At 40.0% G+C, this 25,348-nt stretch overlaps 1 protein-coding gene across 1 annotated transcript; it reads left to right on the top strand.

Annotated features, from left to right (window-relative positions):
* LOC110065328 (uncharacterized) lies at window positions 1-25,348 on the top strand. The gene is made up of 27 exons (XM_089289796.1): window positions 1-4,431; window positions 4,608-4,631; window positions 7,311-7,367; window positions 8,319-8,390; window positions 9,028-9,088; window positions 12,019-12,212; window positions 12,708-12,852; window positions 13,398-13,487; window positions 14,253-14,338; window positions 14,788-14,856; window positions 15,371-15,434; window positions 16,141-16,173; window positions 16,679-16,881; window positions 17,198-17,254; window positions 17,530-17,593; window positions 17,874-18,084; window positions 18,709-18,908; window positions 19,061-19,245; window positions 19,717-19,830; window positions 20,316-20,394; window positions 20,537-20,600; window positions 21,157-21,575; window positions 22,038-22,162; window positions 22,855-23,072; window positions 23,343-23,383; window positions 23,657-23,753; window positions 23,878-25,348. Exons 1-27 carry the CDS (start codon window positions 4,315-4,317, stop codon window positions 24,092-24,094), a joined length of 3,306 nt encoding a protein of 1,101 aa, XP_089145922.1. The 5' UTR covers window positions 1-4,314; the 3' UTR covers window positions 24,095-25,348.

Raw genomic sequence — 25,348 nt, 5'->3', positions numbered from 1 at the left:
ACGGCTGTAAGATTGTGCTGCCCCGACACGCTTATCAGCAATGGTCAGCAATCGATCAAACGTAATATTTTGGCGCAGTGCAAAGCAAGCAACGATCTACAAATGACTCAGCCGTTTTTTGATTTAGATGCAGTGATGTTCATAAGCGCAGAAAGATGGTCACAGATTCATGGTATTCGATCAATAATAGGTTGACAGTGGGCGATGTACATCGGACGTTGACCTTGTGTAAACAAAAGCAAACTTCTGCTCAGTATGTGCGACGAATGGTGAGAGATCGACTAGAAACACGTCAAATCGGCTCTGGACCCGCCTTTTACAACAAATAAGGTTAGAACATTTCGAAATTACAGGGGCACCCAACGACCGTTTTCTCTCTAATGCTGTTAGATGCTGTTTTAGGCTATCTGGAGTACTTTTAAAGCTCTGTAGATTAATTTTAGGTTGCACTAAAAAAATTTTATCTGTTCGGATATTCTAGGGGAACTTGAGTATTCTCGAATTTATTAGGGCTTGTTTGTCCATTTCCCGAAAACCTTAGGTCTTATCGCCTTTCCGAAAATGATAGCTGACCTTTTTTCGGTACTCAAAACGACATTTTCAACAGTCCGAAAACAACAGACATTAAATTTCTCGTATCACGAAAGTTCGAGGTGCCAATTCTCTCAAGAAAATCAGAGGGGATTAAAGGCCTTCCGAACAGATTATTTACCGAAATGATCTGTTGGGTGCCCCTGAAATTATCAGCTCTGTGTCTATTTCAACTTATTATAGGTCAAGTCATGTGGCGCATGCTAAAATATATGTCTTACCCGTAAATTGAAATTTGACGACGAATGGTCAAATATTTGCATTTTTGACGTACTTTGAAAAGCTCTCGCGTCGCTCACAATCATTTGACCAAAGAAATTTTTACAGGAATCTGTAGACCATCCTTCTGCGATTCAACCACCAGAAGCTTAATCCATTTGAAGGTTTTGCGCATGGTGAAAATCAATTATATTCACGAAGTACCTTTAAGTGAATGAAATACATGTCTTCGAAATTTAATTATTTAGGGAGTTTAAGGAAATCGCTACGGCTGGCGTTGATACGGCTGCCGGAAGTAAATTTCCGCCAAAATGAGACACTGCGCATGTGCGTCGGTTGCATCCAGCCGTAGCGGGCCCCGCCGTGGCATCTAACTACGCGAATCGGGATGTTTTGCCGTAACTACGTCAGGGTTATTTCGCTTGTCTGGCCCTTTTCAACGGACCTCTCGGCATTTTAAGAATTCCATCGGATACTATATCCTTTAAAGTCAATTTAAGTCAAAGATTGTGTCAAGGTTGCCTCTCATAGGCTTGTAAATCAGTATCTTGAATTTACGATAAGTTTTGGCAAAGGTGTTGGAATGGCGAAGTGAGTCAAGTGAAATATTCGTGTTGAGCACGAGGTTGTTTTTCTTCGGTTATGTTTGCTTTGAGGGTTTAGTCAAGATGTTTTATATCCGGATAACTATACGGTGGTATTTTGCTTCTTTGAGTATTGATATTTGTGCTCTTCACTTAATATTCTTTGAGATATTTGTGTCTGAAATTGTATATTTCATCCATCAAATTGTAATTATGGTACAAAGTGTATGGCATTCGCTTTCGCTCAGAAATAATCTGCATGTTCGTCCTAGGAAGGCGAATAACGGCCGTTGTCCTTTGAGCGAAGCCATGTGGCTGTGAGAAACTAAATAAAAGAGATTTTAAACCCCTCAGCCGATGTTTCTTTCATCTTTGTATTTCGCTTTGCTTGCTAAACGTAAAATTTGGCAAACCACCGAGACGTACTCTCCCCAGACCTTTTCAGTCACGGCAGCCGTAGTAGCACCAGCCGCAGTGATTTGCTTAAAGACAACACAACATTCCCAAAAATTAATTCAGTACACATTTAAACATTGCACAAAAATATTTGAGTGTTTTAAAGACGAAAGAATGATGTGGTTTTGCATGCGGCGAGGCTCTCAAACTTGCTTAATAAAATGGTGCGTCAAATGACGATTTTAACGGAATTTGGTACTTTGCATATTTCTTTAAAATAAAAGGATATTTTGCCAAAAAAAACTATGCAGTAGTTTTTGTTATGCCTTAGCCTATCTACCATAAGAATATGAGCGAAATCGAATTTTCGACCCTTGCCGCGAAATTAAGAATTTGTCTGATTTTTACAGGCAGGCACTCTTAAATGTTTTTCACTGACTTGGCGGCTTATATTTGAGAACAGAAAATAATTTCCATATTTAATAAAGAAAAGGTTAGAACTCGGTCTGTATGTTCACTCTTTTCCAGTCTTCATAATTCAAGAACTACCGATCCTAATCACTGTAAGCAAGCGTAACAAAAGCGTCTACGAGCCAAGCAGTGTAAAAAAAGAAAACTATTTCAGTTAAAATAATCAGACCTAAACAAATTCGCGTTTCCTTCGATAATGATATTGCCACGCACGCAAACACTGAAATCAATGACAACAAAAAACTGATTCTTACAATTTGTTTCGTTTAGAAATTTAAATGCAGTGATTCCATGAAGAAAACAATATATATGGTATTAAGGTTTTAGGGTTAGAGTAAAATCCTTGAAAAGCCCCGATAATTAGCTTTTTAAATGTACAGGTTATGAAATAAGTTGCCGAAAAGCCCTGCGGGCACGCTCAAGTTAATTTCCGTTAAAAACTGGCTTCCCAATTCAGACTGATATGTTCCTCTGGGAAATATTTCTCGTATATCACGGAAAGTTTTATTTCAGCGTCACAGTGGCTTTGAAAACATTGCCCAAATCTAACCGCTCGTGAAATAACTGTATTTGAGGTGTTTGCCCGTGGTATGAACCGTTACTGAAATGCGTGCAGATTTCATCTAAGATTTCATGATCAACAGTTCGCGAGAGCAATTATCACAGATTTTCTGATCAGTCACGTCCACGTTTATCTACGAGTCGAATTACGATCAGATTTACGATTTGATCGACCTAATTATGACAATATCTAGATTAGTCACGGTCGCTGTGATTTTTTTTTTTTTAAGTTTCAGTTTGTTTATTCCTCTGCAAATTTGCCTGCATTCTGTAAATAAAGCCGATATCCCATTCTAAAAAACTGAGAAACGAAAACAAAAAACTTTAGACACCTGCCGCATGCATCGAACGCATGACACCACACACCCATTTACCCTTAAAACGCAAATGGGGGTTTGCATGCACATTAAATGCTCACCTCTATGATGTACCTCACCCTTTTTCTACTATCTTTTGGGAACTTTTTCTGCTTGCTTTGTTTTGGCTTAAATTCAATTTTCTGTTTTAAATCGGACTAACAGCAGCGTGTAACTAGGTAAAGAGTATTTTTCAGTTTCAATTAATGTTAGCTAATTAATCTAGGCGCTAAAACGCAAGCGCGATTAGCAGCAGTCTGGTCACCGCCTGCACCAGCTACTGTTCGTGTCCAGTCCTCTGCGCACTCTACCATTCGGTCAAGTTCGACTTATTTATTTTCAATTGAGCGCGTTGATCAGCCCTTTCCGTTCAAAAGAATAATAGTGGAAAATACAAATAAACAACGTAATTAACGGCACATCATGATGGCTATTAAATCTCTTATACTGTCCACATGTAACAATGTTGCGACATAACGTAGTTCACGAGAAACTATGATCTAGTCTCTTGCTTCAGTTTATTGAAATAGTATTTTAGATGCCATCAGCAATTTGAGTTTTCTACTGCAGATTTTTTGAGTCAAATTTTATTTTCTGACGATGTTTTTCTCTGTATCACCAAGTGATTTGTCAAGAGATAAATGAGACACTTTTAGATTTCCTGGCCATTTCTTTCAGTCTCCCTTTGCTTAATTAAATCGAAGAGATTTTCAATTACGGTTCACTCCTGTCTTTTGTGATGAGCGTATTCAGCGGCCGGATGGCTCACCGTGCCACTGTACATCAAATGCGAACCCTTTAGCTATGACGTCACGGGCGCTTTGAAAAGGACCTTTATTTTGCGCCCGTTTCTTTCACTGCGTTTTGTGAAATTCCGACATTTTGAAAATAAAGCAGCGGAGGTTGAACGCCAGAAGGAAAAACACATTCACACTATCCGAGCAAGCACTTAATTGCGAAAAGGAAATTTGTCATTTTCAGTCCGTGAAAGATACCAAATGAGTTTCAGCTGATCTCGTGGAAACACAAGGCTCAAGTTTGTTTTTTACGGGCGGTCTCGATTTCGAGAACGCCGATCGTAAAAAGCATAAATATATCTGGCAAACAGAAATTTTAGATTCGCAACGGATGGAAAGATGTCCGCGGTATTCCTTGCTGTCATGTTTGTGTGTGCCAAGCCAATTTTTGGTGCTGATGAAGATATAAAATCACTGGTAATGGAAGGACATTTCAAGATAAAATGCGAGGAGATGGTGGGTGTTATGTTCAAAGTGTGATCTTAAATTTACTATAAACAAACTGTTAATAACTAAGTCTGCATCAATTTATTTTTTAGCGTTGCTCAGTCATTTGTTCTCTTTGATCTGAAATTCTGACAATGTTATAATTTGAATTTTTATCTTTGCATGTGCTGTTTCGCTTCGCGAAGTATGGTCAACCATCACCGTCGAATGTAAGTACTTAGAAGTAATCAACTCGTTTACAGGGCCGGAGTGGTTAATTTTCATGCCTTACAATTGATCACGAAGCTGCTAGATCGGCAGACGGTGAAAATGACACTCGCCGCCGAATATTTAAATGGTTCATTTTATTCTAGTGTTTTTACCGCATGATTTGATTGTTCACAAAACATAACCTAATCATTCTGAAAAGGAAGGGTGTATTTACAAAGAAAGAACACTTAATCTCGTTCTAAAATTATGTTCATCCATTTCTTTTGTTTCTGCGTAGCCTGAGCGAGGGCACTTTGGTGAAATGTTGTTTTGGTTGGAGTGAGTTCATAGTTCCGCAGTTTTTCTCTTTTAAATGATAGCGTGTTGCAGTCTTAACGCTTCCATCAGAGAGGTATTTCTGTTCTCGCTGGACCAGAGATAATCATTATTTAATTGGTTAGAAACTATTGCTTTCAAAAGAAATATGAACTTTATTTTGCAGTTAAAATGGTAATGGTTTTAATTTTGTTTTGCTTTTCTACCATAATGAAGGTAGAGTCTTGCCATCGCCGATCTCAACACATTGTAAATTTTCAGCTGAATTCCTGTTCTTGCAATGGTGAATAACAATGAATAATGACTGAGAACCAAATGACCCGAAGTTTCCGAATCTTTTTAATTTCCTGTCATTTCAACTTTGCGAATCTTTCTGACATGTCTCCTAAACAGAGAGTTCATTTGCCGATTTTTTTTGTATTAGAGCGATGTGTCAGTAATTAAAAGAAACGAATTTGAAAAGTACAAGAAAACAGGAAATATACACTGGCACTGTGAAATGTCAACAACAATCTAAATCGTTACAACTTTGTTCTAAAATCAACATTTGTTTCACTGAAAAGCCTTTCCCTGATTTTATCCTTTCCCATCTCAGCAATTTTGATTTTTTTTGTTGTGTTTTTTTGTCAGTTAGTAACATAGCTAAAAACACGGCGAATTAGTTTAAATCCGCTACTCCAAAAAGAAATGGAAAACACCCTTTGATAATTAATGAAAAGTGGCTTGAAATCTTCCTGAAAACACTCAAATAACCTAATAGCATTTGCATGGTTTTTATGACAGAAAATTTTCTAGCATAACCAGCATGATCCTGCTGATAATTTTCAGTGCGTAAGACTTTTATCTGACGGTAGAGTAATATATTTATCGATCTAGCCCCAAGCAATAGAAAGCCGGTGCCTTTGATTCAGACTGTCATTGCACGGCATGGGTTCAGCATACCTAACTTCTGTTCGAGAAAAGATATATTTCTCCTTATCGGATCGATGCTGAACAGCTCAGATACTAAGATTTTTTCACACCCGAAACGAGGCAGCTTCGGTTTCTTTTTTACTGGAGAACAGAATTGTGGTACCACACGATCGTTTGGGGCAGCGATAGAGCAACAAAGAAGGTTATTACAGTTAACGGTCTAACTGACCAAGCAACTGAGCAACGGAGATCACTCTTGTATTCTCTCTTTTTTATTGAATTTCCTAGCTAAAATGCTTCTGGCAATATGAAAATCTTATCTTCTTTTTTATTACAGCCGACTGAAACAATTGCTCCCCAATAAGCCGTTTAGGCTCCATACTTGTCGTAGAAAATTGGTAGTTGTGCCGTGTTGAGGTAGTCACAAATTTTCATCGCATTTCAGTTTCACATTTTGACCATTCAGTATGTTGTTGGCCAAGATATGGGTGATTTATAAGTTGTCCGTTTTTATATGGCGATAGACGCTATCATCAGTTTTCACTTGAACGCTTCGGTATTTTCGGTCAATTTTCCTGTTATCAGTGAAACTTGCTTCGGAGCAATCGTCGGAGGATTGTGGCCGGTGGTGTGGGCAATTTTATGTCGTTGATCAGCTCAACAAACGAAAACCCAGTTTTAAGCAATTGAGAAATTCAAGCGCCAATTTAAGCATGTTAAAAGCATGTAAAAGAGATATTCTTGTTTCATGTTTTTGCACGTTTCTGTCTTGACAAGGGAAAGTCCGCAAACGTGTACTGTGTATTATATCCCCGTGATCGTTGAGTGAAACAACCACGAAGATAAAAACTATTTTTGCGAACGGTTTGATGGCATCTTTGTGATTTGGGGGTCATGAGAAACTATGAAAAAATTCCCTAGTAGTTCAATTACATGAGTGATGTGTATTTACTTGTAGGAATTGTCCCATGCCTCGCCTCCAGCAATATAAACCTTCCGCCTGTCTCGTGCTCATCCATGAGTCGGTAGACGCGAAATAATTCTTTTCCGTATCATTTCGGCAGGGATCGCCGGGGGGGAGAATCTTGGCTGAACGTCTGCCCCCCAAAAAAGGCTGCATTTGAGTCTCAGAAAATTTTTTAAATCGTCATTACTATGCCCCGTCTTTTCTCTTCAGTTTCAAATCTTCATAGGAATACAAAATTCACACTATCAGAAAAGTTCGAAGAACCTTCACTAAAAAAAATTCTCTTTATTTACCAAAGTTAACAAGGATTTTTCTTACGTAGAGCGAACAAAAAAAAAAAATTGCTTGAGGGCGATATCATTTACTGATGTTATTTTACAGAGCACGGGCGTGCGTTTATCCAGTTTATATGCATGCAGGGTCTTGCTCTTGATTTAGATCGCACTGCAGGTTTACTGGCTATGTTTTTATATTAATGTCTCAGGAAACGGGGATCAATGGAAGTCTTCGCCATTACAAGTGCGACGACGAATGCAAAGAGGTAGGTCATTTGATAGAAGTTAGCCATCATTTTTGAATTTAATATCTAAAATGAAATTGAAGATTCCATTCCATGAAAGCTTGGGCAGCGTCCACACTAGCCATAGAAATTTGAAAACGCAGCTTTATTTCTCAGATGGCTTGGCTTACCGTCCGCACAAATCTGTCGCGAAAACGTAGCTTTTCGAAAACGCTCTTCAAACCGGAGGAATTTGAAAATGCCGGCTTTTCGTTTTGGCGTGGGCGGAAAACATTTGGAAAACGGCTTCACGATAATCGTGTGATTTCCCTGACCGAGTTTTCCTCAAAAACAAATCCGAAATAACCGGTGATCAAATTGTTGCGTTTTCAAATTTCTCCGCGTAGTGTGGTCGCGGTCTTAATGGTTCGTCAGATTTACTCCCTCACAGTATAGGAGCAGTGCCATGGGTGTTTCACTTAATTTTTGTTCGAAAACACGGTGGTAGCATTATAACTGTTTAATACACAAAATGCACCTAGAGCACTAAAATATGAAGATACTCAGCAAATTGTGCAATATAAGGAGTGCAAATTGTAAGTAGTTTTTGGTGGTTGTTCTAAGACACGACGGCAGACTTGTCTAAATAAGTCTGTCCGACTTTTTCAATATGACTCAATACCTCGTGAGTGTGCAACACTTGGCAACAGCATTGTACTTGCGTTGTACTTGTACAGTAAACAAAATTAGCCATTTCGATGCCATTCTTATGATAGTGCCCCTTTTTGTAGTCAGATCTTCATGAGACATCAGTATGGGGATGTTTTACTTGCGGACGAGAATTTCTCGATTTGACTACATGTACATTTCAGAAATCTGTTGTTAGTCCGATGGCGAAAAATAATTTTTAGGAGTTCCCGTGTTTCCTCCTCTTTAGAAGAAACAACTCTTCTCAGTTTTTAATGAGCCTTAACCATTCTCTCCTTCTTGCAGTGTGTGAAACCATTAGAGTTTGAGGAAAAAGGAGTGAAAACATTCGCTGACTGCATAGGAGAGTGCAATAAAGTATGTCATCATTTGGTTGTGAAGTAAAGCACATTTTGTAAGAGGTATTGTCTGCAAGGGAGTCACTTGTAAACAAGTCTTGAACCTCGAGACTTTTCTTTTCCTTAACATGACGTTACTGGTGGATCAGGGGGAGTTAAAAATTAGGGGAGGGGAGGGAGCTGAAGTGAAAATGGTTCTCTTTGTTCGAGGCGAATGGAATAGGGTGGGGTTGAGTTGGGAGCGGGACGGAGGTGGGTATTTTGTTGCTTAAATGAGAGAAGCGAAATTTCGCCCCCTCGGGCCTCACATTTTTGAGCCCTTCTCCATAGGGACCGTATTTAATATATCTTGAATTATTGGAAATTTGAACAGAACTTTACTGTTTGGCAGACGATCACGCGAAAGTAAATAAGATGAAAGACAAATCTATACATGGAACTCAAAACTTGCTCTCGTCAAATTGAAAACTCGGGCATAACACGAAATAGTTGCTGTTATATTACAAACTAGGTATACGGTATCCCTTGTCCTGATTATATATTCTAAGGTAGAGAGAAGTCTTTAACCAGGGTTTAACAAAGAAATATCTCCTTCAACGTCTAGAAAAATATTTCTCGTCAAATACTTATTATGTTGCCTACAAAATTTATTTCAGACCGACCATGGAGACCCATGTAAGCAGGGATGTGACTTCCTTCACCGCATTGTAAACTCGGGTAGGGAAGGTATCTTTATCTTGATAAACCTATATTAGCATATAGACCTGGGAAACAAAATTAATGTTTACGTTGTAAATCTAAGAGAGGAGGACATCTTGAGGTGCCAAACAACATATATTAGGGCTACTTGCAATCATTCACTATATCGCAGTTTATAAAAAACTGGATCATTGGATAATGCAATTCGAGAGTTTTCATTGGCTTAGCCATCGTGGAAGAAGATCAGATCAGAAGATCAGAAGATCGGCTGCCCACCAAAACTCCTCGCCCTCATCACCGCCTTCCACAAGGACATGCAGAGCACCGTCTGCTTTGATGGAGCCACCTCGGATGCCTTCCCAGTCAGCAGTGGAGTAAAGCAGGGCTGCGTTTTGGCGCCAACCCTGTTCGGGATTTTCTTCTCGATGTTACTCCACTACGCCTTTGCCGATTGCTCGGAGGGTGTATACATTCGGACGAGGTCAGATGGCAAGCTTTTCAACATTGCCAGGCTCCGCGCCAAAACCAAGACCCTTAAAGTGCTCATACGCGAGCTATTGTTCGCGGATGATTATGCCCTGGCATCCCACAGCGAGGCAGGCCTTCAACGCTTGGTTGATAAGCTGTCTCACGCCTGCAAGGAGTTCGGCCTTACCATCAGTCTAAAGAAGACAAACATCCTAGCCCAAGATGCAGAGACACCTCCCGTCATTACCATCAACAACACTGAAATGGAGGTCGTGGACTCTTTCACTTACCTAGGGTCAACAGTGTCAAGCAAGGCGTCGCTAGATGTCGAGATCAGTTCAAGGATCGCCAAGGCAGCCGGCGTTATGGCCAAACTCAACAAGAGAGTGTGGATTAACGACCTGTTGAGCGAGAGGACCAAGCTGCAAGTCTACTGATCTTGTGTCCTTTCCACTCTCCTTTACGGAAGCGAGTCGTGGCCCACATACGCCAGACAAGAGAAGCGGCTCAATGGGTTCCACCTCCGCTGCCTTCGGCGTCTCCTTCAGATCAAATGGCAGGACAGAGTCTCCAACACCAATGTTCTTCAACGAGCCGACATGCCGAGCATCCCTACACTACTCATCCAAAGACGCCTACGGTGGCTCGGTCATGTTCACCGTATGGAACCCGATCGCTTGCCAAGGCAAGTCCTCTACGGGGAACTGTGGGAGGGCGCCCGACGCGTGGGCCGACCTCTCCTTCGCTTTAAGGATGTTTGCAAGCGTGACCTGCGACTCGCTGATTTCAATCCCAATACCTGGGAGGTCCTCGCGCAAGACCGCGCCGCCTGGCGTCACGGTGTGAAGGAGGGGGCACTCAGGGCCGAGACGAAGGCCAGGGCCGAGGCGACAATTAAGCGGGCGGCGAGAAAGGAACGACAAGTATCAGTTCGTGAGGCCACCAACTACATCTGTACCAGCTGCAACAAAGACTGCCACTCAAGAATCGGGCTTTTGAGTCAGTTAAGAGCCTGTCGACAGTGACGCGCTGACCATCGCCTCTCCGAGACGAGGATGCCATATATATATATATATATATATATATATATATATATATATATATATATATATATATATAAAGTGTTAAATTTGATTTTCGTAAAACAGTGCTCAATACATCAGAGTAGAGCGAAGTATATAATGTGGGAGGAAAAACACAAATAAACTACAAGTTCATCCCTACAAGCCTGTTTCGTGGTTGCCCACTCATCAGGGGATTTAATAAGAACAATCTTTACCACCGTTTATATACAATATAATTTACATAATATATGCAGCGCGAAATTTAACGGGTTAGTTGTTTCGTAGGAGGGCTTTGTTTCTGTGGCGGCAAGATGATACGAGTTCATTACGTTTGTTAAGTGTTGATAGCTTGGGTTGGCAGATGATAAGGAATTTTTCTTTAAGGCAAAGGTTACATCTTTTGCTTGAGCTGTTATACGGCGGGTGTGAGGAGAGAATGCGCCAGGAAATAAAGTGTTCGATGTCATTGTCTTTGAGGCTCCAGATGTACTTGCTGAGTTCGGTCGAGTTTCTGTGTTTAGCGTGGCGGAATGATGCGGTGTGGTTTCTGTATCTAGTTTTGAAGTCGCTCTCTGTGAGTCCAATGTACGTTTCTGCCGTGTTGTTGTCTTTGCGTGTTACGGTGGCTTGGTAGATCACAGATGATTGTAGGCAGTTTCCGTCGAGCGGGCATGCGTTCTTTTGTCGGCAGTTACATGACTTTTTGTTGTTGATGGTAGCGGCGGCGGCGGTGTCATCAGTCGGCATAGATGCAGTTAGGATGCGTTTGTTATGGCTGTCGATTACATATGGCTATATATATATGGCTATATATATATATATATATATATATATATATATATATATATATATATATATATATATATATATATATATATATATATATATATATATATATAGCCATCGTGGGGTGTGAGCCATCAAACCGTGCTCTACAATATTGTAAGTGCGCGTGTAGTTTTTCGGGGCGTTTGTAGTTTAATTTTAGTGCAGTTTTCTATGTTTTTGGGGAGTTAATAATAAAACAATTATTCCACTCACACTTGTTGGATGTGAGGTGATTACTGAGTCAACTCATCGCTACGCTTCTCATTGGCTATCTACCATCTAATCTCCAACGAGCGCACGTGGAATAATTGTTAAATATACTAATCGTATGACGGAGTATGGCATTTCAGCTTGTTTCAAAACGACCGGAAACCCTCGACTGGTTGTTGAAAAAAGGATAAGTTTTTAAACCGACTTAAGTTGACCAAAACGCTGAAAAACGCATATACCGCAAGTTTGGAGATCCCGAAATAACGCTATTCAATAGTAAATTAAAATTACAAACATATCCCGTGAAAAGTTATGCAATGCCGCAACGCCGCAAACCCTAATGTCCCTCTCGTTGCAATGTATACTTTCTTATTACAGGTGGCGAACCGGATGGTATTTGGTACGACACGAGGAACATAGCTGTTAAAGGTCCCTACCTCTTCTGTCGGACGTATTCTGAATTGGTGATTAACGTTGAGATTCAACTTCTTGGTGAAAGCTCTCATGTTGAGCCTGTGTGGTTCATTTTTTACCATAGATTCAACAAAATGAAACCATGGGGAACCTTGTTAGTAAGTATCTATTTCTTTTTTTAGATGGTAAAAATAATCCACCTGAACGAACTTAAGAAAATGCAACCAATTGGAGCGGCGAAACTAATTCGCGTTTGCGTTGGTTTTGCATTACTTCGCTTTGTGATTCAGTGATTTTTAAAACTCGCGACTCTTTCTCAACCGATCACGGGTCAAAACTAGTCGTGACTCACTCGCATCGGTTAAAATACTCGCGACTCTTTCTCAACCAATCACGGGTCAAAACTAGTCGGCGTGACTCACTCGCATACGTTTTCCCACGTCAGCTACTCTTGTATTGCTTCGAATTTTTACACTGTTTCCCAACTTTGCCAGTAAGCAGTATAAATTCTCTCCTTCATGCAATCATACTCTTTTCCTCTCCATCTTAGGTCTGTGTAAACAACGAGTAACTTGTCTGTTTTCAAACTGATACTCTACTTTTATTACAATATGAAATCGTTGAAATCTGTTTTTTTTTCCTTCGATTAGCAGGGGAATGAATTACCGTTACACGTAACCCTTGACAAAGGCCAGTCCATGCAAGTGGCTGTTGCTGTAGTAACATCCAACGGACTGCATCTTTCAAAGAGCTCAAACGTGTCCCGCCATGAAGGAGAATGGATGACCACGTTAAATGGTGAGTTGTTCTGGTGCCTTGTTCTAGATTTAAGACTTAAAATATATACTATAGGGAAGAAGCAACATTGCATGGTAAACTAACAACACAAAACCAATGCAACCGCTTCTCCTGCATAACATTCGACCCAATTTATTTAAACAACCACAGATCATCTTTCTTGATTCGGAAGTTGGTTCAAGTTGGCCACCGTTGTCACGTGAATTCTCAACGAACATGGATTATTTGTCTCTGTCTAAACTCTTGATCATGAATGCTGCTGAAGCTGAATCTAAAACAGATTCAATTTCCAACCGTAAGTTCTAAGCAAAACTCAAGAAAGGCTGCCTTTTCAAACAAATTTTAATTAACTTCGGTTCTCCTTCTTCTAGTATTCTAGGCTATGCGTAATAAACTATTAAGGAAAACCGTTGGAAAAAGTTTGCAAAAACCCCGTTGATCTGGGATACGGTCTTTGCTTCTGGACCCATGACAATTTTTCTGGTTACTCCGATCTCTTGCTTCTACAATTCTTTTCGCATATCGATCATTTGGTTGCATTTTAGATGAAGATCTTTTGGACCCTCCCAAAGATATCCACGTTATAGTTTTAAGCCCAACCCAAGGACAACTGACTTGGAGTATAGCCTCAAGTAGTAAGTATCGTCTGTTAATTTTTGTGCTGGCTTTTTCTATTGAATATTTTTGTCATTTATTTTGCGTGCAACAGCTAACGAAGATGTAAATAAAATAGCAGCCAGGATGAGACATAATTAAAAATTTCAATAAAAACGTTCGCTGGCTGAAAAATTTCAAAAAGAACATGAGCTTTCGGCTGTCGATCTATAGCCTTCGACGGATAAAAATGGAATGGAAAAGGATAAAATATATGCAAAAAAGGCGAGATAAAAATAAGAAGAAGAACAAAAGCAAAGTAAAAATGTGTAAATTAAGTGACTATTGTTTAAAAAGAATACTATACTGGTTTGGAATCGGCTTAGAATTATTGTCAGCATGCTTGGTAGCAGAGGTGTGCCAAGCCTCCAAAGTTTTTCTAATGCGAAAAGAGCCTTTGTCGATGACACTAGAGTTATCAAAATCTATGCGATGGTCGAATGACGTAAATGTTGCATTGGGGAAATATTCTAAACATCCATGCTTGGAAAAGTGTGTGGCCATAGAAAGCTTGGTGGAGGATGGTGATTTCACTTGAACTCTTTTTCATTTCATTAGCTGCTAATGTGTAAATCTTTTCTCACACATTTCTCAAACGTGAAAAGAAAGTTTTTCTCACTGAACTATAGTCTCGTTTGCACTTATCAGTGTTGGTCATCCTGCGTCACGCAACGCTCTCTAAAGATTTGTGTGACGAACCAACGCCTACGATAAAAATCGCTGACCCATGTTTGAACATTTTGTAGGTAAAACGTGTGACTATGATATTTACTGGCGAGCCGTTGAAGCACACCATTCGTCCTCTGAACAATTTCGTGTCGATCGAAATAAGGTATATACGTACTGATTACTCTAGACTAGCGTGTGATGTGAGCCAGTATCATCATGATTTGCACCCCTCCCCCCTCCACACAAACACAGACACACACCACTGATTCCTGCCCAATCAATGCATTCTTTCTTTACCTTATTCTATAAGGAGGACAACGTGTTCAAAACTGCTTAAAACCTAGTTGGACTGAGTCCGTAAATTGAACACCTCGTTTTAACAATTGTGGGAGATGAAGTAAAAAACCCAAGGTACAAACCTTACGAGGAGATTCTAATTATTAGCATAAGATCAGTGATATCGACATCTTTAGGTAAAGAAGGCTTTTCAGTCTTGTCTAATATCATGGCAAAGGTTTTAAAATTTATAATAATCATCGCTTGGTGTGACTAAATGACTGCTAATTTATTAAAACAATGGATCCCTCTCTTATTCTCGCTTTTATCTATCAGCAACACGCAAGCACTACACTCTCCTACCTACTAGAAGATCTGGTGCCAGGAGATGATTACACATTGGATGTGAGTGAGATTTACTCAGTATGACGACTAGTACTCGCTTGATGTAACAAGAAATTTTTTTAACGTATCAAGAGATGATAAATGAGAGATTTGATACCTGTGACTCGTAGGGATCTTTTAAATCTATTTTTACACCGCGGTACCTAAGTACTGTACTTAAGTAATTGTACAGTATAGTGTGATTAGCGTGTGATTAGGGAAGAATAGGATTTCTAGTAATTTTCTTAGCGCACTAAGCTGTTGAGGTTGTAAATTCTACACAGTATTACATGCACTCAACTACATAGAACTAAACTGTGCCTCAGTAGCATAGCACTACTAGCAGCACTATATTACATAGAACTAAACTGAGCACCAAACTGTTGAGTTTGTAACTCATACACAATAACGTAACACACAGACCACGTATAAAGAGTCTATTACAAGACATAATTCCGGTTTGTGCCGTGAACTTAATTAGTTTAAACAGAAATCAGATGTGAGTCTTATCTCCATTGACTATTGTCACTTTTAGGTTTATTCTGTAGCTGGAGGCAAGGAGAATGGAAGCACTGTGTATTTTGTGACGCCTCTCTTAGGTAAATATTATTGTTAGAGCTTTTTTCTCCTCAAAATAATGCGTTTGACATTTCGGGCGCAAAAAGCGATAAAAAAGCTTGAAAAGTTGCTGTGTCGAATGCTTATATTTTACGTTGTTATACGGTGTAACAAAAAGCTTGAAAAGTTGCCAAAGCTGGAAATTCCGGAGCGGTCTGTACTCGGAGTCTGGATAGGAAAATCCGGACCGCTGGAGCGCACGCGAATAGCCAATCAGATTCAAGTATTTAGGATTCCGGATCGCTGAGAAGCTGGAATATTCTGTCTATTCCACTACAAAATAACGAACACCTTTATGCCTCCAAAGCCTCCTTATCACGGATAGATTTCTTCCAAGTTGTCCCTGAAAAACCAAAATTCCTGTGAACTGTACTAACACTGTCAGTACTACGAACATCTCTAATACATGCATACAGTTATTTTTGTCTATCAGTGAGATTTGTCTGTATCAGTAAGTTCAGTAGTATTCACAAAAACTGAGTTACCAGTGGTTGTACACGATAGTATGAAATGAGTCATGTGCTTATGGGTGGGGTAGGGGGATTTGGACAATTTGCCTGGAGATCATGGTGAGGCTAGAGGGCATCAAACGGAAGGGTTTTAAAGAAGTTGTTTCACCATGGATACGCTCAATAAGTACAATCTTACACGAATTAAGTCAACCACTGATTTGTGATTTCCTTTCAGACTGCTTCAACGAAACTGGCTTTTTCATCTGCGGTGAGTTTCCCAACTCATTGACACCACCACAATAAAATTAAGAATTTATTCTAAGTTCACGTTTTAACCAAATTAAATCAGTAAGCGTACAGTGCATGATGGTTCATGTTCCCTTGATCATAACTGGGCTTACTACTATGAAGGCCCCCCCCCGGGGGGGACTCTCATATAAAAAGGACGAGGTGCTCCTCGGAAATTTTGATAAGAACTCCTAAAAAATATCACAATCCTGTTTTTTAAGCCTGGATTGAAATTTCTTTTACCCTCCAGGTATCAATTCTAAAACAACACATTATCTCCTGTCATTTTCTTTGGGTTCAACACTCTAAAAGGTACCGCTAAAGTTCCTGCTGTGGACCACCCCAAGAGGTACCGAAACCACTCTTTTCTCCAATAAAAGGTACGACGAGCACCCCCCGTCCTTTTCAGTTATATGGGAGTCCCTCCCCTCCCCCCCGGGATGAAGCACTCTTGTAAACTTGACACCTTTTCTATGCATTTTCAGAGCTCGGGCCACCGGAAAACCTAACTCTGCTGAACGTCACGCACCAGTCACACAATACCTCAACAGCCATGGTCACGTGGTTGCCGCCCCACAATTTAACGGATATAGATGCTGTTCAAGAATACAGCCTCGCGTGGACAAAGATGCCTATAATGAGCAAACAAATGTCTGAACCTCATTCAGACTCTGCAACGTTACCACCAGTAAGTTTTATAAGAGTTTCCTTTTCGCTTTGTTAAACGATTTGATTTTGCTAGCATGTCCTAGCCTTCCTTTACCGAGATAGACTGAAAAAATTCCAAAGAGGAAATGATATTAAAACCAAAACGAACAAAACTTATGTTTCTAGTAGCTCTCAAGCGCTCCGTCTCTCAAGATATAATAAAGAAATATTATTGCGAGAGCATTTGTTTACTCTTTAAATCATAACTCATCATTTCTGGTCGTCAACGTTTCATTACGGCACTGGCTCCTTATAAACTCGGAGCTGAGTAATGCTAATATCGTTATTTGTTTCAGGAAAACACCACCTTCCAGCTAGTTGGTCTTCACAATGGATTCACCTACGTTTTGAAGGTAGATGCAAATCATTTAATTCTAAAATCGGCTAAATTTTGTTCTATTTTTTCTTGCAAAGGAAAAAGGTCGGTTTTGTTTGCCTCTATCTCTCAGTGGTTTCCTCCTCGTCCTCTTTCAGGCCACGCGTAGACCGAGTAGTTCGTGTTTTATCTACCAGTTCTACTTCCGTTATAATCTAGCATAGTAGGCCTGCAATGAATGCACACGACTGTATTGTTGTCCTGTCCCGTCTCCCTTTCACAGTTTGGTTTGACTGTTTTTGCTCTTCTCAGGTAGCTGCAGTGTCACCCAAAAAAAGGAAAGGAAAGGAAGCCAAACTCTATTTTAACACGACAGGTAAATTTCAATTCATTAAAAGAACGTCCACAAACGTGCTCAATTCTCATCCCACCTGTCCAAAGAACGATGGACATCGCTTTCCATAAAAGAATAATGGCAACTAAAATTACGGTAAGATAACCTGAGAATTTTTTTGAAACTGAAACAGATTGTCCCAAATAGTACAAGAGTGAGAAATGTATGGATGCCAGGAAGGAGAATTCATATTTTGACATTGATCCTTACGGGATGAGTCGTTCTTGAAGGTTAGCTCAATGTTGTGTTTTCTCGTCCCTAGACCCTCTTAAGGAAGGTACGGAATACGCCCAAGGAGGACCCAGCCCAGAGAGCAAACATACCTCGTATCTGCTAGTGACGGGTCTTGTGGTGGTGGCTGTTCTTGCCTGTTTTTTCGGTGCCACTTACTTGTACATCAAGCGGAAGTACGGGAGCATGTCATCAGCTGTGCAACAGATGCAGGTTCAGTACAGTAATGGACGGCGAGCTGTGTAAGTCAAGCCGCTACGCTCAAAAAATGATTTATCAACGCTGTACGACCTTGAGTATAATGATATTCTTTCGAACTTGGTCTGAGAAAAGAGATATCTTAGGAGCGCATTTCTAAGGGCATGACACTTATTAAATAATGGAAAGTGATATGAAAGTGATGGGAATGAAAAGTGATGACGTCAAGAGCTATCTGGAAGTTATAGTGAAGTCATTTTATGTCAGCAGAGCTTTCGACAAATGGTATAATTCGACGTTTATCTCTGAACTATAAGTATAGCTAATCCTATGAGTGCAAGTGCAATTGAGGACTTACACTACGAATGATATTTGAAAATTCTCTCAAAATTGCAGGAGCCTCGCTTTAGGCGAGTACGATTTGAAAGATTTATCAAGTATCACGTGTAGTGAAACTCCGTCAATTTCATGCTCGAGCTTTCATACGATTACTCATTTATTATATGAAATTTATTTGTTATAAACGCGCGCGTTAATTGAATCGTAAGTAAAAAATTAACAACAATATGGCCTGCTTGCAGCTATTCACAAAGAAGTAATTTTCTCAGTCACATAATAAATCGATAAATAGGTAAGGAAGGTCTTAATTATTGTCGCTTATTTTTCAGGCTATTGTTGAATGGAGACACATATTACAATGATCTACCCGGCATTGAGCCGGATGAATGGGAAGTGGAGTACAGTGGGGTGGCCTTCGGACAACAAATTGGCGAAGGCGCTTTTGGAACGGTTTCCAAGGCAACCGTGGTTGGTTTAATGGGTTTTCCAGCGCTAAAGGAGGTTGTTGTAGCAGTCAAGAAACTGAAAGGTAAAGGAGCTGAATCTTACCTTGATAATTGTTTCAATTTGTTTTCACAGTAATGTGACGCTGGCCCTTCCTTTGATAATGTGATTCTTTATGAGGAGTCTGTATGACTTCTCCAAGAAACGTTTTCTCGCTAAATTTGTACTTTCTATCAGCAAACGCCAACCTAGAAGACCGACGCAACTTCCTCTCAGAGATAACACTGATGAAGAGTATCGGTAAACATCTAAATATCGTCAGCATGCTGGGCTGTGTGACAACTGGCGGTCCGCTCTGTCTTATCACTGAGTACTGTCCACATGGAGACCTCAGAAATTATCTCAGACTTATTAGAGATAAGGTGAGTAATAATAGCGTTACCGCACGAAGCTCACCTTGAAGCAACGATTATGATTGATTGAAGCAACGATTATGATTGATTGATTGATTGATTGATTGATTGATTGATTGATTGTACCATCGTTAATCGGGTTGTAACACACACATGAACAAGCACCACCGAACGTTGCACAAACAGCCGTGAAGTTAGTTTAAACTTATCCTACAAGCAACTAACCACGCTGTAGTAGTAGGTGCACAGTAGGCGCACAGTAGGCTTGTGAAACAGGGATGTTAATCTGAAATGGGACTTATTTCAGTTGTTTCAGGCAAAAAAAAAACCGCCTGTTAAGCGAATGTAGTGTAGTCCGCTGCAATCTCGATCGTGATTCATAGTAACTCCAGCAAATTGAGTTCAGACCGTACCTACAGTGCTGCACAATTTTGCAGCGGTAAACAACTTATCAAATTTTCTATTGCTCTTCTTTTTCAGAAAAAGAATCCGCACTTTATTCTTCCAAGTGATTTTGTGAGCCCGGTGAGAAGAAAGAAGGGATCGACTGGTAGTAAAGGATCCAAGAGCCCAAGTCCAGTGAAGAAACTCAAGGTGCACAATTCATAACAACACTGAAGCTGTATATTGTTAACCATACGCCTATCTCTTAGCTATAGCAATTATGCAAGCTGGGAAGTTAGGGACGTAGAATAGCAACCAAGATGGGACAAGTAAGTTAACTGTTATCAAGAGAGGATGACGTTGCCACGAAACCTGTTATTCCTCAAGCAAGCGTCCCAATGTGTCCCTTTTACTCGGAATTACGTTGAATATGTTCGGATCCAGTTCCCCTCATCCTACTTGGATATTTCTCTGATTCCTGTAAGTGGTATAACCTTGGAATCTTTGAATGCAAACTCTAATGGCAGATCTTCACCAGACTGTTCTTGCCATTTGTTGGCATGATAATTACATTTCGGTACTTAGGTAGTTGTATTCCATCAAACATGACACAGTCCGGCCAATTGTAAAAAGCAAAAACGCGGCTGTATCCTTCTCATCTCAATTTTAATTGTTGAACTTTTATTCGTCGACAGCAAGCTTTCTCTGCGAGCTGTCTACAAGTTCAAAACAGTGACGACGAGAATGTACCGGAAAATACTGAGGGAACATTCAGTAAGTAAATCCAAGAAGCAACTCTACTGCTATTGAAAATTTCACTACGTGAAATGGAAATGGAGTTTACATGCGCCGTTTAGCTGAGGTTGAAGGTGTGGGGGTCAAATCGAACACTTACATTGATATACTTCTGTTTCAGTTTCAAACTACTGTTTAAATCCCCGAGAAGCTGAAAGTAGCAACAGTCTGTTGTCATCAGTCAGGTGGGGATGGAGTTGTGTGTATATTTTCAGAAAACCTTGTGACAACAATAAATAGGTTTTAAATGACTTCGGGTTATCTTCAATCGAGTATCGTAAAACCAAAACCAAAGTAATCACTCTGGCCAATTACGCGGGACATAGACAATCCAGTGAACTAATCAAAACGCGAAGCAACTATGTGAAGCCGACGAAAGCGTGTGCAAAGGAGTAACGATTGGTTTCGGTCATAACTATGGTTTTATTAGCCAATCACAAAACGTGGTAATGCAAATCAAACCAAAGGAAATGGGATTACTTTCGATAATCAAGTGAAAAGCGACCTAAAACTAGTATTATTTGGGTCACTAAGTCCTTTAAAATATGCCAAAAGCAAGGTTCAACTCCTCGAAGTTTCATTACTTGGCACTAAAATGCAGACCTCAAATAACGGGTGATCTATAATTCAGAAAACAACATCAAAATAACTTGGGTCATAACTTAAAAAAGCGCGCCTGCTAGCCTGTATTGAACAGCGACGGGGTTGCAATCCTTACCAATTCGTTTTCTTTAATCACAGTTGCCTTTGCAATGAGGCTTGCAACTGCTCAGCCCACCAGGCGATATCCCCCGGAAGTGACTACGTGAATCGCCAGCGCAGCTGGAGCAACGGATCTAGTCATTCCTTGCAAACGCCTAAGTTGAAAAGTCAACAAAAAGTCGGCACTTCAGCTCCCCCAACGCCAGTGAATCTTTCGCCCTGTGTAACGCCAAATCTTTCAAGGAACGGGAGCAAGTTGAGCTCTATTCAGGGGGGTGACAGCAACCAAGAGAAGGGCGATGACATCTGCATCGTTGTGACAGATGCCGAACCAAGCAAAAGTCCCTGTCCCTGGGGTGGGTCTGATAAAGGAGCAAGCGGCGACATGTGGACGGCAAATTTTATCCCAATTACCGAACAAGAGCAAAACTCGCCAAAGAAAAGACCTTCGACTCCAGGCAAGTACCTGTCTAAAAAACCTGTTAAAATTGTTAAATTGCGTCGATAGATTGTCAGAAGCATTGGCTTCTTAGATTTGTTTACTTGACAAAGATCTTTGAATCAAGTGTTACTGCATACTCTCTCACTGGTGATAAAAATGATTAACGTGCTCCCTATTTAATGGAGTTTCTTTTGGTCGCAATGACTGTAATCCATATAGGTATCATTATAAATTAAAACTGCAGGAACCTGAAAATAGTAGTTCACTAAGAAGGAAAAACACCAAAGAGGTAGTAATAAACCATAAAGGAAAATTTAGGCTAACCTTTCAAGATGCACAAATCATTTTAGGGAGGCTACGAGGGAGAGAGTTTACAGGAAACACAAAATCCTTAGTGACCCTCCTTATGTTAGAGGCCACGTACGGTTAATAAACCCTGAGTGAAAGTCTGTATTAATAGGTTGGTTCTATTTTCTAGGTCAAGTTAAAAACGAGGAGCGATCATTGAATGACAGCAGGGAGACGAGCCTGGAACAGGATACTCGACAAGAACTTACACAAAAAGTCCTGCTGTCATTTGCACGACAGATTGCTGTTGGCATGGTAACCAAATTCCACCATTTTATCTACAAGTTCTAGTCCCTAAACGAGCGGAGCAAAGTAATTTAGGATGATTTTATGCTCTTACAAACCAAGGTGCACTACAAAACCCTACACTGCGTCACTCTTTTTCTCAACTGATCGTTTCACTGCAAGCGCAACTGCCAAGCGCAACTGCATGCCAATTCGGGGAGGACGATTACAAATCAGGGGTGTTAACTATTTTGCCTCTGCTTCAAAACGAGGCCAGGTGCATTCCAGATCAACGCCACATTCTTGAATTTAACGTAGATAATAGAAAATGTACCATCGATCTGATAACTTAGCATGCAAATCAAGATATTTAAGTCTAAAATTGAGGCTTTTCTTCTGGGTTCTGGGGCCCATTTCTCGAAGGTCCCAAAAAGTTTGCGCACCCGGAAAGCCATTGCAAAATCTCAAACCTTATGATTACAGAGCTGTTTTATTCACGTATTCTTAATATGAACAGAGGTTCCCTTCATACAAGAAGTTTCAGGCGTATACACTTCTCCGTTTTTAGATACAGATGAACTAAAAATGGCTTTACGGACCCGAAAAGTTTCCGGGGCTTTCGAGAAACGGGCCCCTGGTGACTTGCATGATTCAGTACAAAACGAAATGTTACTATCTAAGAATATGTTTTAAATAACTTTTTAACACTTCTTTTCTTTTAGGAATATCTGTCACAGAAAAAGTTCATTCATCGAGATCTCGCAGCTCGTAATATTCTCGTTTGCGATGACAATTTGGTGAAAATAACTGATTTTGGTTTGACCAGAGATGTGTACGAGAATTGTGAATATCAAAAGGCACAGAGTGCAGGAAAACTGCCCATCAAGTGGATGGCCATAGAGTCACTCTTCGAGAATATATACACTACACAAAGCGACGTGTGAGTAGAGATGGCTTCTTGTTGTTTCTTTGTTTGTTAATCTACAGTTCAAACCCTCAATAAGCAAGGAACTTAGTAGAGATGGCTAGTGCTTCTTATAAAGTTTCTTTGTTTGTCCCTCTACAATTCAGTCAGCATGAAAGAAACTTAGTATACATGGCTTCTTATAAAGTTTCTTTGTTTGTACCTCTACAATTCAAACACTGAACATGAAAGAAGCTTTATTTGTCTCTATACTTTGAGGATGGTATTATTTGTGCTGTATTTCAGGTGGTCCTATGGGATTGTTCTGTGGGAGCTTATTACTCTTGGTATGTTGTTACTTCCAAATAATAATAATAATTCTCTCTTTGGCTCAGCAAGTATCATTACCTATATACGTTCCTTTTACAAACTAAGAACAAATAACAAAAACCTATATTCGTCATATAATGGATCAATTAGTCCTTGTTACGCGCTCCCTGAAAACCATTCAGGCTATGTTAGTTCCTCCTACTTTTAAAAATCCACAACATAAGAATAGCGAATACATTGTAGAACCAGCACCTGACAATACTGTAACACGATGTTTGTATTTATTACAGGTGGCTCTCCATATCCCGGCATATCTGGTCGGGAAATTCATAAGTTGCTTAAGAATGGATACAGAATGGAAAAACCAGAGACTTGTAGTCAGCAAATGTGAGTAGCAATAATTTCATGATGAAAAGATGACGCTGGAATAGTTGCACTATGAAAGGCAGCTAATGTTTCCTTTACTTATAGTACTTAACAATAAGTGAACTGCTATTAATTTTCTCTTTAGTTATCAGATGATGTTGTCGTGCTGGACAGCTAATCCAGAGGGCAGACCAAGCTTCACAGATTTGAGAAACGACTTGGAGAAATTATTGGAAGAACAAGAAGATGAGCTCTACATTAGCGTGAACTGCGCCGAATTTGATGATTACTGTGCCCTTGTTGATAACCCCAGCAGCTCTAGCGAAGATGACGAGCTTGCCATGCTAACGAATGACCCATAGTTTAATGAATGCACGAACGAGGAAAAAACTGGGGTAAATCAGGAGATCTAGAATGCCGACGCATTTAATAATCTGATGTACGACGATGTACAAATAGCTCATAACATATAAAATACTCTAAATAATCGTTGGATATTGCTCCTCAGTAGCATTTTCTAACACTAACACGAACTGTAAAAGTAAATTTAATGATTTTCATCGATCCGTTCAGTTTTTTAGCTCATAGTTTGCTGCCCGTTTCCGGCGTTTTCTACAAAACGTTCTGCCTATTTTCGTTTCAAACTCTTAAAATCCTCGACACAACAAAAACGAAGATGCGGTGGTTTTTTTTTTGCGCTTGACCTTTTTAGAGGAAAACCATGGGGGCGCAGTTGATGTTTTTGTCCAAGTGTGGCAATTGCAAAAAAAAATGAAACAGTTTCCATTCCACGAGATTTCCTCGGTGCTTGTGCTGTGCAAGTTCACGCGTGTTTTAGCTTGTGTTTGTGATGTGTTTGCGCTTACATCAAACGCATCAGGGTGTAAAGCTTACCCATCGCAATTACACCCAACATTTTGTCAAGTTACCTTAAAAAGTCACGGCAAATTCGCGAATCTGGTCAGTTGGGTCTCGGCTCACATGGGGTTTAAGCTAACTACAACGGCAAAGGTGACGAATCATCGTAAATAAAAGGTTTTAAAAATTAACGGTTCATTGGCTCTGCACGTGCGTTACAAACATAAGCGCATTTGTTGCTCTCAGCCATCGTGAAAGGACCAAACACTGCTTAATCTGGAGAGCGTGAACGACAAAAAGCAAATAAATGTCTTTTTCGAATTCAAGGCTGTCTTACATAGTCAGTGTTTAGATAGCTGACAATGACAGAAAAACTGAATGACTGTAGATTATCGCGACGAGATTCGTACTTTAAATGTCAGTTAACTTTTTTTAATGGCCGTCCGCGTTGGTTGCTCAACTCTCGATTATTTATTATTTAACCTCGAACTTTCCACTGAAGAAAATTCAAAGCCCAGAAACGGTCAGATACCTAATAAATTAAGGTTTTATTCAGATAATGTGTAAATGAAGCCTGACTAGTCACTTCGCAATATATGGCTCCTTTAAGGAATATATGTCTTAAAAAATATATATATAAAAAGAAACCTAACCATTCGCCACAAGTACATATAGTAGTATTCATTTTAGAAAGTGTGCGAATACTTTCTAAGTTTGGAAAGTTTTTTCTGTGTAATAAATTAACGTCAAGATGTCTA

Source organism: Orbicella faveolata, unplaced genomic scaffold, assembly GCF_042242905.1.
Source record: "Orbicella faveolata isolate gen_17 unplaced genomic scaffold, um_ofav_v1 contig_1, whole genome shotgun sequence".
In the NCBI taxonomy this organism is placed as follows: Eukaryota; Metazoa; Cnidaria; class Anthozoa; order Scleractinia; family Merulinidae; genus Orbicella; species Orbicella faveolata.
Note: the sequence above shows the minus strand (reverse complement) of the source record. Positions and strands in the feature narration are given on the sequence as shown.

Coding starts and splice junctions, on each gene's coding strand:
- LOC110065328 (XM_089289796.1), top strand. CDS start 4,315: ATGTCCGCGGTATTCCTTGCTGTCATGTTTGTGTGTGCCAAGCCAATT. Junction 15,435..16,140: donor TTTTGTGACGCCTCTCTTAG/GTAAATATTATT, acceptor ATTTCCTTTCAG/ACTGCTTCAACGAAACTGGC. Junction 19,831..20,315: donor GTCCAGTGAAGAAACTCAAG/GTGCACAATTCA, acceptor ATTCGTCGACAG/CAAGCTTTCTCTGCGAGCTG.